Consider the following 16012-nt stretch of genomic DNA (forward strand, 5'->3'; position numbering starts at 1 on the left):
TTTTGTATTCTCTTTGATTTCCTAGCTCACTGCTGGACCACCTTTGGAGAGGAAGCACACCTTCTCCTGTCATTACTTTGTGTACCTACCCCGCTGTTGGTCGATATTTGGATTGTTTACAGTCTCCTGCACTTCTTCCCTCCCTCCCTCCATCTTCTTTATTTTCCAGGCCCCTGGGAAACCTGCCATCGAGGTGTCTCACTTCCTGGAGTGGATGAGCCTGGAGCCCCAGTCGATGGTTTGGCTGCCTGTCCTCCACCGTGTGGCCGCTGCAGAGTCCACCAAGCACCAGGCCAAATGCTACGTCTGCAAACAGTGTCCCATCAAAGGCTTCAGGTAGGCATTACTTACCATGATCAGAGTGCATCACACACACAAATAAAAATAACATACTCTATATGTTTAGGATAAACATTTGCAATTAAACAACCCAAACAAATGTATTAGGTAGGCTACATTTGTACGGATCGTGTGTACAATAAAGGTCTACTCTCTCTGTAACTTCAAACAAAGGATATGTTATACATGGATCTTCAACAGGAAGTCTTAAGACTGCATAAGAAAGGGGGTGGAGTAGCTATTTTGTTTAATGATTTATTTCAATGCAAGCAGACTATGTATGGAAACTTTGCTTCTTTTGAATATGTGGCCCTTCAGCTGAAATGCTCCTCTCGAGCTCTTTTCCTAAACATCTACAGACCACCCAAATACTGTGCAAGCTTTTTTGATGACCTATAGTGTGTATTGACTTTGACCGTCTAGTCATTGTTGGTGATTTTAATATCCATGTTGACAATCCCCAGGACAGAGGGGCTAAAGAATTGTTTTGTGTTATCGATAATTATGACTGACTCAGCATGTGAAGGGTCCGACACACAATAAGGGGCATACCCTGGACTTAATTGTATCAAAGGGTCTGAACATTTCTAAGCTTGTGGTGACTGATGTAGCGCTCTCCGATCATTCCTGTGTTTTCTTTGAGAGCTCTATTCCCGTCTATACAACTGTTAAGAAAGAGGTAACCACTAGACGTCACTTAACTGAAAATGCACAGGAAATGTTTGCTCAGATTTTTTCTTCCTCACTTGCCCATCCTAACTTCTCAGTAAATGAGCTAGTTGATCAATTTAATTCTAAAATAACAAATGTCATGGATACCATTGCTCCCATTAAAACAAAGGAAGTATCTAGCAAGAAAACATCTCCATGGAGAAAAGCCATGACTGTGAGAACAGCAAACACTGAGTGCAGAAAAGCTGAACGCAGGTGGAGAAAAACAAATCTCCAAGTTTACTTCGAAATATATAAAGAGAGACTCTGCGTCTATAATCAGGAAATACAAAAGGCACGACAATCGTTCTTCTCTGACATCATTACCAAAAATAAAACCAACTCACGTGCCTTGTTTGCTACCGTCGACAGACTAACAAACCCCCCAGTGTCAGTAGCTTCAGAATTTCTATCCCCAGGGCCTGCAATGATTTTGCCTCCTTCTTTATCATCATTCAAATTAGACAGGCAGTCAGTGCCTCTGCATCAGGTACAGCAAATGTGTTGTCCCTATGTTCACCTAAAGCCAATTCAGACACCATGTCACAATTCCGTCTGATAAATGCTAATGACCTGGAAGACATTATCCAACATCTGAAATCCTCCTCCTGTAGCCTCGACATCATCCCGACAGGATCAAAACTGTTTTTCATTGCTTGGCCTCAGATATACTACACATAGTAAACAAGTCTCTTCACTCAGGTGTATTTCCACAGGCCCTGAAAACTGCAGTAATGAAACCGCTCCTAAAAAAGCATAACTTAGACACAACCGTAATGAATAATTACAGGCCAATTCCTTCCTTTTTTAAGCAAATTGATTGAAAAAGTTGTTTTTCAACAGTTGAGTAATTTCATGTTTTTAACTGACGGTTTTGATGTGTTCCAGTCAGGCTTTCGACCTAACCACAGCACTGAGACTTCACTTGTTAAGGTCTTAAATGACATCCATTTGAACACAGACAGTGGCAGAACATCAGTGTTAGTATTATTAGATCTCAGCGCTGCCTTTGACACTGTTGACCACAACATATTGTTAGACCGTCTTGAAAACTGGGTGGGAGTTTCTGCAACAGCTCTAAACTGATTTAGCTCCTACTTGAAGGACAGAACAAACTTTGTCTCAATAGGCAACTAGTACACATCAACTTTGACAAATATGTCATGCGGGGTTCCTCAAGGCTCCATCTTAGGACCTTTGCTTTTTAATATCTATATGCTACCACTGGCTCAAATTATTAAAAACAACGATCTAAGCTATCACATCTATGCAGATGACACCCAGATTTATTTTAAAATTACACCGGGAGACTACTCTACGCACTGAGCAAGTGCATTGAGCACATCACTGACTGGATGACTCAGAACTTTCTCCAATTGAACAAACAAAAAACTGAGATCAGTGTTTTTGGAGCAAAGAAGGATCGATTAAAAGTAATCGCAGAGCTTCAGTCGGCAGACTACGAAGTAACTCACAAAGCAAGACATCTGGGTGTAGTGATGGACACAGACCTGAATTTTAACAGTCACATTACAACAGTCATTAAGTCTGCTTATTATCACCTGAAGAACATATCTAGGATTAAAAAACTAATGTCACAACAGGACTTAGAAAATCTTGTCCATGCTTTTATCTTCAGTAGACTCGACTACTGCAATGGTGTATTCACAGGGCTGACAAAAAAATCCATCAGAAAGCTGCAGCTGATTCAGAACGCTGCTGCTCGAGTCCTCACTGACATTAAAAGAGTGATCACATCAGTCCGGTTCTGAAATCTTTACATTGGCTTCAGTCGGCCAAAGAATTGATTTTAAAGTAATATTGCTAGTTTTTAAATCATTGCATGGTTTAGGACCGAGGTATATGGTTGATCTCCTACATAATTACGAACCATCAAGGTGCCTCAGGTCTTCTGAGATGGGTCTGCTATCGGTTCCGAGAGTAAAAACAAAACATGGAGAGGCAGCATTTAGCTGTTATGCCCCGACACTCTGAAACAAACTACCCAAATCGTGCACGTCTGCAGAAACTCTTACTATTTTTAAATCGAGACTGAAAACATATCTCTTTGCCGCTGCTTTTAATTGAGCTGCTCATATTCGCACTAGAGTATGCCATTTAAACATGTATTGTATACCTGTGGTGTTTATTTTATTATCTTTGCTTTTTAATGCCTGTTGTAAAATGCCATTATATAATGTGTTTTTACTGTATTTAATCCTAAAAAGTATTTTAATTTGTTTTGTAAAGCACTTTGAATTGTCGCGTGCTGAAAAGTGCTATATAAATAAACTTGCCTTGCCTTAAGAGTTAAGGTAGGAGGACAAATTATTGTAAGTGTTAACACTTTTGATTGTTTTGTGATGTCAAATCATGTCAATTGCAGTTAAATCAATTTATCAAACAAGCACAGATACATATGATGAGAAGAGAAGATTTACCTTTCATTCTCTGGATTTTACATATTGCACAAAAATATACACCCAGTTAATATTACTAAATAAAATATGGCAATATATTTTTCCGTGGGCCTTAGTCTCAACCGCCATCAGTCGATTTTTTCCAAAGTGACTAATGGTGACAGACATTTATTTAAATGAAAATGTTCTTTAAGATTCGGTCATGAAAGAAGAACATCCCTGTCTGTAGCAAATGGGGGTTTCAAGAAGCATACCTACCTTTATACACACACACACACACACACACACACACACACACACACACACACACACACACACGCACGCACGCACGCACGCACACACACACACACACACACACACACACACACACACACACACACACACACACACACACACACACACACACACACACACACACACACACACATACCATGTATACATCACTTCAGGGGACATTACATTGACTTACATGCATTTCCTGGAGACTTATCCTAACCTTAACCATAACCAACACATGCCTAACCCTTACCCTAACCCTAATCCTAAACCTAACCAAGTCTTCACCCTAAAATTAATGATTCCCCTCAAGGGGACCTCCAATTTCTCCCCATAAGGGAAGCCAGTCCCCACACGTGACTATGTAAACAGATTTAGGTCCCCACAAGTATAGTAATGCTAGACCACACACACACACACACACACACACACACACACACACACACACACACACACACACACACACACACACACACACACACACACACACACACACACACACACACACACACACACACACACTCTGCTCAGCTCTCTTGCATCAGTTCAGCCTTTCTGTATATTGATGTTGGCAGGTATCGCAGTCTGAAGCAGTTCAATGTGGACATCTGCCAAACATGTTTTCTAACCGGCCGCACTACCAAGGGAAAGAAGCTGCACTACCCCATCATGGAGTACTACACACCGGTAAGACAAACATTACCTAGTGCTTTAACGGAATACAAATGTAAGGCTCCAGGGACAAATAAAACTCAGATGATCTTTAAAAAATACTATCTCATGATTCCTGCTGCCATAACTTTTTTGTTCCCCCTCTCCACTGAGATCTTAATCATGTGTGCTGTTAGATAGGCTTTCACTGCCTGGACCGTCATAGTATGCAGAGAGTGGCATTCAACGGTAATATCCTTTTTGGCTCACATAGTGCACACATAACGTCCTATTTGGAGCATACATTGTGCACTAAACCCCAATAAAGCCAGAGTCTTAAGCCGTTGCACGCGCAGTCTCCAAAATCAAGTTCACTCCCGAGGAGGAGCTGTAGCGGCCGTGTGTGAACGGACTGAAACGGTGCCAGATTGAATCTCTAATCAATTCTGAGCTGCAAAATGTGGAAAAGGGCCATCTCTAGAATAGTTTTTTTTACGGGACAATATTTTATATCAGCTAGCTACAGTTTTTTTTACAGCAGGGAACCAGGCAGGCACCACAATTTATACCATGTTACAGAAGGCAGGAAACGAGTGGGAGAATCTCAAGGAAGGAAGCAGAGAGAGCGGCAGAAACTGAATGAGAAAGCAGATGTAAAAATAAAAAATAGGACAAAGTTGTTAAGACAGAGTTGACTAGTTTCATATGAGGTCATTTTAGAGGAACCAACTGTTTTAAAGAATCCTTAAGAGGTGTAATTTGTCTCTCCAAACTTTCTACCTCCCCCCCCAACCCCTCGCCACCTTAATCACAACTCCAGACGACCTCGGGGGAAAGGATGAGGGACTTTGCCAAGACTCTGAAGAATAAATTCAGGTCAAAGCAGTACTTCACCAAGCACCCGCAGAGAGGTTACCTGCCAGTGCAGTCTGTACTGGAGGCGGAGAGCACAGAGACGTGAGTCCCACACATAAACACTCACACAAACACATACATCTCTCTGTCTCTGCTTCCTGTCATCCGTCTATCACGTTCACCCATTCAAACTCCTAGCTGTTGTTGGCTGATTATCATACTCTGACAATTTTGGAGCACTCCTGCCTGCTTAGATGGGTTAAAGCAGGGGTGTCCAAACTACGGCCCGGGGGCCAAATGCGCCCCGCAGGCCATTTTGAATCGGCCCTCAGCTAATTCAAAAAGTATAATGAAATATGACCCACAAATGAAACTTGCGCTTGTTTTATATTGTATTTGCTAAATATATATGTAAACATATATTACACAGTATTCATGTCATCCCACTTTCCAAATAAATTCATAAATTCAAGTTGAAAACATTTTCTGACAAATCTAAGTTGATGAGAAAAAGCTTATTTACATAACAAGCTTGAAATAGACCCTTCATATTTACTCTTTTTATAAGTAATCTGAGGCTTCCATTTTAAGGAATAAGCTGCCAACAAAATAAATGAAGAGGAGAGCTGTGATGTAGGGTTTTTTTTTCTTAAAGCTTTTTCAAGTATCAATCACAATTTTCCTAATTTGATTGATTGTGCTAATTTATAACTTAACTGATATGGCAATATACCTCACCTCTAGTGAGTGGCCCAGTCCTTCGTATATTTCTCTGGATGTGGCCCTCGGTGAAAAAGGTTTGGACACCCCCGGGTTAAAGGGACGGCTCTGTGTTCAGAATTCATAAAATGCTGTTCCTGAGATCCTGAGGCTCAGATGTCTTATCACATGAGCAAGTTTCAGCCAAAGGGTAAAACAAGAGCCATGAGATTCAAATCCATGAGATCATCAAGATGCATAGCTTAGGGCTACGACATTACCCTGGAAGATTTAGAACGATTGTGGCTCCATGTTTTGTCTAATTGTATCTCTGTTAGGTTCACCTTTTCGAACGTCAAACATTATGCGAGATTGAGATGAGGCGCCAGTGGAAAAACAGACGAATGAATCAAAAGTAAAAGCACTCTTAATGCAGAATGATCCCTTATATTGTAAAATAAAAATATTATTCTAATGTATTATTAATTCAAATAAACTAAGTATATATTCATAACTTATTACACATATATTAGCGATGCATTTATGTATATGAAGCTTTTTTTTATGTGAAATGTTGCTGATTTTATCATTTCTTATACACCTTGTATATTTATCATACGCCTTGGGTAGGACGATAGTTCCCCGCCTGGAGGCCACTCAAGGGAGTTATATTATACATCTGAAAGGCTCTAATGCTATTTATAATATAGGGAAGAAGAAAAGCATTTCTACAACATGAAATGTTTCTCAAGTCTTTGCTAAATGATAACTGAGGCAGGATCTATAGAGAGAGGAGGTCTTTTAATAAGGTGCAGCATCTAACATTGCAATATAAAGCGTGTCTCCATCAGAGTAGGAAGAAGCAGTGTAGCAGTGGGAAATGAAAGTGTTGAGGTAAAGTACAAGTGCTCTAAAATGTTGCCTAATTGCAGCTCTTGCATGAATGTACTTAATTATGTTCCTCCCCTGTGAAACGAGTCGTATCTCTCTTGTTTGCATGCTGACAATCTTCACAAATGAAACTCTCTTCTTCTGGATTATACGAATATGCGTTTTTTTCCTTCCCATTTGCAGAGTAATGACACTGGTTTCTGTTGTTGTTTCCAGGCCGTGCTCCTCACCCAAGCTTCCCCATGCAGACACACACAGCAGGATTGAGCATTATGCCAGCAGGTACGTGGCTTACTGCAATACATCAAACCAGTGTATCTCTCTTTCCTCTCCAAATCAACCTTTCTTTGTACCCACTCCCCCCCTGCTTCCACCTCCTCCCCCCCTGCTGTCTCTGCTCCCCCTGCTCTAGTCTTCACCACACACTGATTGAAGTATTGATTTAGCTGCGTTGTGTCCTGCACTCCAGCCAGGATAGAGACTGTACTGCCCAGCAGCTTCCTTCCCCCTCAAACTCCACAAGAACACACAATGGCCCACATAGGCAGACCAGTGTGTGTGTGTGTGTGTGTGTGTGTGTGTGTGTGTGTGTGTGTGTGTGTGTGTGTGTGTGTGTGTGTGTGTGTGTGTGTGTGTGTGTGTGTGTGTGTGTGTGTGTGTGTGTGTGTGTGTGTGTGTGTGTGTGTGCGCTCGTGCGTGTGTGGGGGGAAGGGGGGATGGGTCAGCGGGGTTCACTGTGCCTAGCGGCTTGTCACTTGCTCGGGCAGTGAGCCCATTGGTCACCTGGGAGCTGTTGGTGTGGATTAGTGTCTGTATGACAGGTTATAAACAGGGGCACAGCCCTGGACTCTTACTCTCCTGGCAGTTCAGCCCACAGTGCTGTGGAGCTAGACACACACATTTCCCCTGAGCCTGCAGTGTGTGTGTGTGTGTGTGTGTGTGTGTGTGTGTGTGTGTGTGTGTGTGTGTGTGTGTGTGTGTGTGTGTGTGTGTGTGTGTGTGTGTGTGTGTGTGTGTGTGTGTGTGTGTGTGTGTGTGTGTGTGTGTGTGTGTGTGTGTGTGTGTGTGTGTGTGTGTGTGTGTGTGTGTGTGTGTGTGTGGTACGACTTCTCTTAGGCTCTTACCCTCAACTGCCTTCAACCCTGTCAACACAGAGGGAGCACTTACCACACAATTGTCCCCTTTACCGTCTTATCTCTTCCTTTCTCCTGTTTTCTGTTCTCCTGATTTCCCTTTTTCATTTTTCGTTCTCATCTTTGATCCTACTCTTCTATAGTTTCCCACCCACATATTTTTCAATCCCTATAATCCCACTTTCTCCATTCTCTCTAGTACTTTCATCCTTTCTACTGTTATATATTTCCTGTTAAATCCTTTTACACGTACTCATTTGTTGCTACAGAATGATTTGCTACCCAGCTATATTGAATCAGAAAAGACTGCATAAAACTGTATCTGCCAATAGCCTTCTGCAAAATAAACTAAAAGAACAGAAATGCAAATTTAGTCAAAATGGAGACACATTGCCTTCCTTGGCCTGCTGAGACAACACCACTGTATCGCAACGGTATCTTAGCAACTTTACTCCTACAAAGCCTTTCGACTTGTTGGATGTCAGGAAGCCATCTGTGTTTCATAAACATATCTTTTCTCCATATGGATGAGGGTCTTTATTGGAGACCTACTTGCTTTCTGGTCATGTCCGAAAATAATCCTTATTTATCTTTTACAAAGACTTTGTAATCAATTACTGAACTGTTTGAATACAGTTTAAATAATTAATTGAATCAGTTGAAATTGAATTTAGGACTGGAGCATAATGTTTTTCTCATGAAAGCGATTTCTAAGGAAACCCTAGAGGGATATTCTTTACATTTGGCCCTCACGAACCCCTTTATGAACACAGCAGATTTGGGTATCAAAGGGTCATAGTGACCTCACATCCTACTGTCATTGGAAAAGAGATATCTCAGAACTGCATTAGTGGAATTCCTTTAGATCTGGTACAAACCTCAACCTTTACCTTAGGCTGAACTGATTTGGGGTTCAAAGATCAGGGTCACTGTGACCTTTAAGGCCACAACTCAATCAATCAAGCAATATGTTACAAAGTTGGCTCAGAGCGCCCAGCAATCAGTTCAGCATAAGACACCCTCTGTCCTTTGACCCTTGCAGCGAGCAAGGAACAAATCCCTAAAATCACCAAGTTCCAGCAATAGCAATCAAGGCTCTTTCCCAGGAAGGACAGAGGTGTACAAATGTGGTGTGTAAAGATAAGAACATCATTAAACTACAACATAGACCCTCCATATAACAAAAATGATGTGAACATATATAAAAACATGGATCTACGAGGATGTCAAGCAGCTTTCAGATGTCGCTAACAATAATAATAACTATAAGATATTTCTTAGGAAAGGAAAAGCAACAATAGGAACTCGACAAATACTTATGACTAATAACAAGAATCACAATAAAGACATCTCCAAGAATATGTCCAATACAATGTTAGTTGCTATGGACATCGACCAAGACCACAGCAAGAGACACAGAAACAATCCATAATCCAGACTTAAACTTGGCAAGATGTAAGACAAGAGGCAGAACAACTCTGAAGATGTTGCCCCGGTGACCGAGTTAATAACATGTACTTATGGGACATGAATACAAACAGCTAGACAGGCAAAGGAGGAGAGATGAGATCTTAGCCTATCGCTGCATACTGTCACTATGTTAGAGAAAACTCAATCATTAATATGCTAATCATGACAATCATCATGAGCCCATCTAGCATCATTAGCATCACCCCCCTTCTAATATGCCTTTACTCAGACCCCACCCATCTTCAAACTTGACCTTTGTTTTGGTCTCCACTACACCTCTCGTGACTGAGTGACTGCATCTTTTCTATTGTTATCTGTTACTCTCTGCCTAAAGACCTACTACTGAATATTTATAAATGGGTCATGAATGCGTAATTTCATTTTTTTCTTCTGGGCACTGTCACTTTTAGTTATTGTACCCAAACAGAATTAAATAGTGATTTTGTTTGGGACTATTTTCAGCCACAGATGTGGTGCTATAGTAAGCATTTTTGGCGGCAGGAATGTGTATCTTGGATTAACTCTAAACGAAGAAGAAACATGTCAGCCAGCGCAACAGTGTGGCTCATTCAAGTGTTTTTTTAAATAATTGTAGACAACAATGGAGCTCTTTGGCATAGAAGCATGTATACGCTGTATCGTAGGCTTAGCTATACAGCACATTTGTTGACAGCTTTTATCCCAAATGCATTTTCTACTAGCTCTCTCTCTTTCCCTCTCTCTGCCTCTGGCCTACATACCTGTTAGTAATTATAGGATATAAAGGGAGAAATCTAATTTCTTATTTGAATTCATTCCCCGTATTTATTGCAACTCTGCGCTGACTTTGAACTCACATCACTGGCAGGCTAGTGTCTGAAATTCTTCCCCTTGGGGAGACATATCAGAGAGGTGTGTGTGTGTGTGTGTGTGTGTGTGTGTGTGTGTGTGTGTGTGTGTGTGTGTGTGTGTGTGTGTGTGGTGTGTGTGTGTGTGTGTGTGTGTGTGTGTGTGTGTGTGTGTGTGTGTGTGTGTGTGTGTGTGTGTGTGTGTGTGTGTGTGTGTGTGTGTGTGTGTGTGTGTGTGTGTGGAAAGCTAGCTGAATGGCCGGTGGTAGCTAGGTTAAAGATGTTAAAGTAATGGGGGTGTTTGATTTGAGAGAAGCATCCAACAAGGTGAGTCCTCAATCTGGAAAGAGTGGTCCGTGTTTTTTGTGTGTTTACAAGTCTTATTGAGTGCTCACATCTGAGTGAGCTATCAACCTCCTTCACTCAGATATGTGTGTGTGTGTGTGTGTGTGTCAAATTACCCTTCAGCCAATGAGGGGTACGTGGTAGCAGTAATGTAGTCTCCAGTCATATCGAGGGAGAACTTCTTGATTTTTGAGGTTAGGAAAACCAGATATGCAGGCATGTCAAACACTGAGACAGTCTGTCTCTTCCTCTCTATCTCTCTGTCTCTGTATCTCCCACCCCTCCCCCTCCCCCATATCGATGGAGGAGTGCAGTTCACTCCTTTCATCATCAGCCCTGCTTCGACATCTTCTCTAGGATGGAGGAGAGGAAGATAATAATAAAAAACCTCTTAGAGCTCTGTAAGGATGTGTCCCCTCTTACCCTCGTTTCTCTCTCTTTCTTATTTTATCTCACAACTGTTTGCCGTCATGTAGGAGGCTACACGTGTATGCACAAGACATCAATACTTTCTATTACTTCCTGCCCTCTCTTTCTTTGTTTGCTGGTGTCCCTGTCTGGGACTCCATGTTCTGTGCAGGCGTTCTGATGAACTGTGGCGCAGGTTGAATTATGAGTGGTCAGGTTCATAGGCCGGGCCTCCTGTAACTGGACATGGATAAATCCTAAAATGGTCAGTATTATGGTGTCATCGGTTCTGGAGAGAAATAGGATGTGATGTGGAGAGCCCTGACAGCCTCTTCATCACTCACCCCTCCTCCTCCCGTCCCTCACTCCTTCAGCTGACGACATTCTGCGAAAGATGATGCAGCATGAAGTGTGTCATGTGTATGGACCGGCAAAGCTGCAGTGCTAAACTTACAAATATTCGCCTCAATTCAACCTCGAACCTCTCTCATACAATACAATAATATAAAGTGTGTGTGTGTGTGTGTGTGTGTGTGTGTGTGTGTGTGTGTGTGTGTGTGTGTGTGTGTGTGTGTGTGTGTGTGTGTGTGTGTGTGTATGTGTGTGTGTGTGTGTGTGTGTGTGTGTGTGTGTGTGTGTGTGTGTGTGTGTGTGTGTGTGTGTGTGTGTGTGTGTGTGTGTGTGTGTGTGTGTGTGTGTGTGTGTGTGTGTGTGTGTGTGTGTGTGTGTGTGTGTGTGTGTGTGTGTGTGTGTGTGTGTGTGTCCTCTGTTTTCATAACTGTCAAAGCATGAGACTGAAGTTCCCACTGTGGGTCAAAATAATGCGCCGTGATCCCGAGGTAACTGTCATTACTGAGTGAAGTCCAATAGTCTCCGGTGAGTCTTTCTTAAATCTTCCTCTACTTTCGCTTTTTGGACTTCATACAAGTTGTGTATTTTCGACACAGTGGTGGCTCTGGAAGGCAATTCATAAGTCGTTGGATGCGACCCGAATTATATCACGCAGCCCCTCGTCCTCCACAATGTCAATTGGCCTGCAAGCTATAGCGATCTTTGTTGAAAGTTTGCTGCTCGTAGACGTGTCCAGACGTCTCCCCCGCACACTTTCAAGTGTGTTCTGCCGCAAGCGGGCGGCAGGAGCGGGGCTGTCGGCATCAGCAGTGTGCTCGGATTGTATAGATGGTATTTTAAACTTGATGCGCTCTGAAACTACGGGGCGGCCGAGGACAAAAAATGCACATGCGTTAAAATAATTAGTGGCGTTATTAACGCGTTAACTTGACAGCCCTAATATTTATATACAGTATATGTATGTATGTATGTATGTATGTATGTATGTATGTATGTATGTATGTATGTATGTATGTATGTATGTATGTATGTATGTATGTATGTATGTATGTATGTAGGTAGGTAGATCTATCTACTGTAGGCAGCCACAAGGCTCCCCACATATCACAAGGTTCTCTCTGCTGGTTGATTACCTAACTTGAAGGAGAAAGCCACCCTTTGATTGTCTAACACTGTTACATATCATTAACATGTGATAGACAGAGGACTGCAGCAGATGGTGGTACATTATTTTGTAGTATACCCAATGTTACTTAACCTATATCTTCTTTAGATCAGAACCTCCTACATCTTCTTTTGAAAGGCATCAGAGGACGTGTGACCCTGTTCATTCAGAAGTGAGCTGCAGAGTTGAGGACTCAAAGATGATAGTGATGGAGAGCGAGGGTTTTATCCCTTAAAAGTAAACAAGAGAGCAGGGAGATAAATGGCTACTGATATTGGTGCTGTTGCATTGACCCAATGCTAAGTGAGAAAAACACCTAAGCAAAGAAAACACTACTTACAAGAAGGGCACTCAGACAGTGCAGTCATACCGAGAGGATGTGCCGTTAAACAAAGCCTGTATCCACTTTCAAATGGAATGGGGTGTATGTCTACTGCATGTTACATCTCTCCACCAAGTTTCAATACAATTGTGCCAGTAGGTTTTACATTTTCCTGATAAATAAATAAAAAAAAAAACAGAAATCATAGCCTAATTGGTGAAGGTAATAATTGTAGTAAACATTGCTTCATTGTTATTATTAAAGCTAATATGAGTATAGATTATTAGTGTATTAGCCATAATCACCAAAGAATAACTGCTGCACAGCCAAATGAGTGAGGTGCAAACAAATGTTGGATGCCACCTCTAATATCGAAACATAATTACCCAATTTATGAGAGTGTGAGACGCAATGCTAAATCATTTAAGTGTAGTTTAGGTGTTCAACTACTTCTGATTATTTGATATCCTTATCAGAAGCCAAAATATCCACTTTCGCCCTATTTAGAATGTCTATGTTGTCAATCCTATGGGGCTCCATATCTATCCAATTAATTTAGTTTTGAAGTAAATAAACTTTGCTTGTGCCTCTCATTCACACACACACACACACACACACACACACACACACACACACACACACACACACACACACACACACACACACACACACACACACACACACACACACACACACACACACACACACACACACACACTACAGTCATGCCGTTACTGGAAAAGCAGCTCTGCGTGTTGAGCTCCGATTCTCAGTCCATTCACTGATCTTTCATTGTTTTTAAACAAACAACCATTTTTTTCTCTCAGTAATGATACTTTTCCAGCTGTGATCTTTATGTGTGCCATCAAACCTTAAAGAAGCGCCAAGTATCTTCAAAACACTTGAGATGTTCTCCCCTACTGCAGCTTGTTTATGAATGTGTTATAATAGAGCAGCACGCACAGGGAAACGGTCAGCAGGACATCGTGGAGAACTAAAGGAGATGTCCTTGGCCCTGAAAAGCCACACAGCAGCTCGCTCTCTACTCACACACACACACACACACACACACACACACACACACACACACACACACACACACACACACACACACACACACACACACACACACACAATCGCTAACTATGGAGCTCTTTGGCAAAGCAGTGAGCAGCGTGTTTGCCTGAACGCTGATAGACAGTGCGCAGTATTGTATCAATATGTTATCCTCCCCTTCTTGTGGACACTTGTATCGATCATACTCTTTGTCAAGTAAATGTCTGCACTTCTTCAGTCTTGTTGATCAGACGTTTGAGGACAGCTGTGAGGATAGTCTGAGTCATCCTGCACTTCTCTTGTGTGTGTGTGTGTGTGTGTGTGTGTGTGTGTGTGTGTGTGTGTGTGTGTGTGTGTGTGTGTGTGTGTGTGTGTGTGTGTGTGTGTGTGTGTGTGTGTGTGTGTGTGTGTGTGTGTGTGTGTGGTGTGTGTGTGTGTGTGTGTGTGTGTGTGTGTGTGTGTGTGTGTGTGTGTGTGTGTGTGTGTGTGTGTGTATGTGTGTCTGTGTGTGTGTGTGTGTGCGTGCATGCGTGCGTGTGTGCGCGCGCGTGTGTGTGTGTGTGTGTGTGTGTGTGTGTGTGTGTGTGTGTGTGTGTAGATTGGCGGAAATGGAGAGCCAGAATTGTTCATTCTTCACCGACAGCCTGTCTCCTGATGAAAGTCTGTGAGTATGCTGCACACCCCACACTACCCCACCACAACAACCACAGCGTTTCATGTCGATTATGTGTGTGTGTTTTGTGTGTACAGTCTGTCCTCTTGAAACCTTGATTGTGTCTGTGTTTCTGTGTGTGCTCAGGCTTGTGCATGCATGTTCCACTGTTAGGGAGAAATTGGGTGACGTGACATAAATAATCAGCTGCATAATGAAAAGGACACACAGCGAGAACAGTGTGCACACAGTGCCCTCTCATGCACATGCCTGCTGTGAGTAAAGTCCTCGGCTTTGGGTTGATACACAACACCCCGCTGAGTAGAGAGGTGTGTGGGCGTGGGCGTGTGTGTGTGTGTGTGTGTGTGTGTGTGTGTGTGTGTGTGTGTGTGTGTGTGTGTGTGTGTGTGTGTGTGCGTGCGTGCGTGCGTGCGTGCGTGCGTGCGTGCGTGCGTGCGTGCGTGCGTGCGTGCGTGCGTGCGTGTGTGTGTGTGCGGCTAGATGAATGGCAGGTGGTGGCTAGGTTAGAGAAGTGAAAGTAATGAGGGGTGTTTGATGTGAGAGAAGCATCCAACAAGTCAGGACAGTGAGTCCTCAATGTGGAAAGCGCCAGGTGGAAAGAGTCGTCCATGTTTTTCTTACAAGTCGTATTTAGTTGACATCTGAGTGAGCGCTCAACCGCGCTTCTCTCAGATATTTTTCATTTTTGTATTGAACTTTAAAGTCAAGGTAGCATGCCCTGCAGATCCATGCAAAGTGGTATATGATCTTTTAGGGCTCGAGTGTGTGTCAGTGTGTGTGTTTTGTGAAGTGTGCTCATTATTTCTTTTCAGACGTGACTTATGTGTGCGTGCTGTGAGTGAAGCCTGAGCTTGACACCACATTAAAAGCTAGTCGAGGCTGAGATAAAACTGCATTACTTTCAGTATTTTTCACTTTTAAGAATCCGTGCCTCTCAAGCCTGCTCACAGTGTCTTAGTTCCATGTGTACGTATCTAGAGTTTTGCTTGGGTGGAGCGTTGTCACAAAAATGTGTATATCAGTGCATGAAGCTGTTGTATCTCTGTCTGTCAGTAATTTGATGCCTGGAAGTTTGCTTGAATGCATGACACTTCACTTCTACCCTTTACATGTAGTGGTGCTGTTTTACCCTCATGTGGCCTTGTGTCTTGTTCTTTTTATACTACCAATCCGTCCTTCTGTCTGTCGGAGCCTCTCTGTTTTTACTGCTGCACGGCTCTGAACATGCTGCTGTGCTATCTGTGCCTCCAGCTGCGGTTTGGCTGGCCTCACGCTGTTTTCTCTCTGGATAATGCCGCCCGTATGTGTAGCCTTTACCCGTCATCGGTGTGCATTGTTCTCAGTTCACAGTCTGCCTCTTGCTAGGATACAGACATTAATGAATCAATCCTTTAGATGCAAACATCAATGTAACCTTCAG

At 42.6% G+C, this 16012-nt stretch overlaps 1 protein-coding gene across 2 annotated transcripts in view; it reads left to right on the top strand.

Annotated features, from left to right (window-relative positions):
- drp2 (dystrophin related protein 2) overlaps window positions 1–16012 on the top strand; it is a 137541-nt gene that overhangs the window by 111226 nt on the left and 10303 nt on the right. For both annotated transcript variants that reach the window (XM_034093720.1, XM_034093719.1), the window contains 5 exons: window positions 170–336; window positions 4322–4433; window positions 5218–5354; window positions 7059–7124; window positions 14518–14583. In XM_034093720.1, coding sequence (XP_033949611.1) covers window positions 170–336; window positions 4322–4433; window positions 5218–5354; window positions 7059–7124; window positions 14518–14583 — 548 coding nt within the window. The remainder of the gene's footprint in view (window positions 1–169; window positions 337–4321; window positions 4434–5217; window positions 5355–7058; window positions 7125–14517; window positions 14584–16012) is intronic.

This window comes from Pseudochaenichthys georgianus, chromosome 10 (assembly GCF_902827115.2).
Source record: "Pseudochaenichthys georgianus chromosome 10, fPseGeo1.2, whole genome shotgun sequence".
Classification (NCBI taxonomy): Eukaryota; Metazoa; Chordata; class Actinopteri; order Perciformes; family Channichthyidae; genus Pseudochaenichthys; species Pseudochaenichthys georgianus.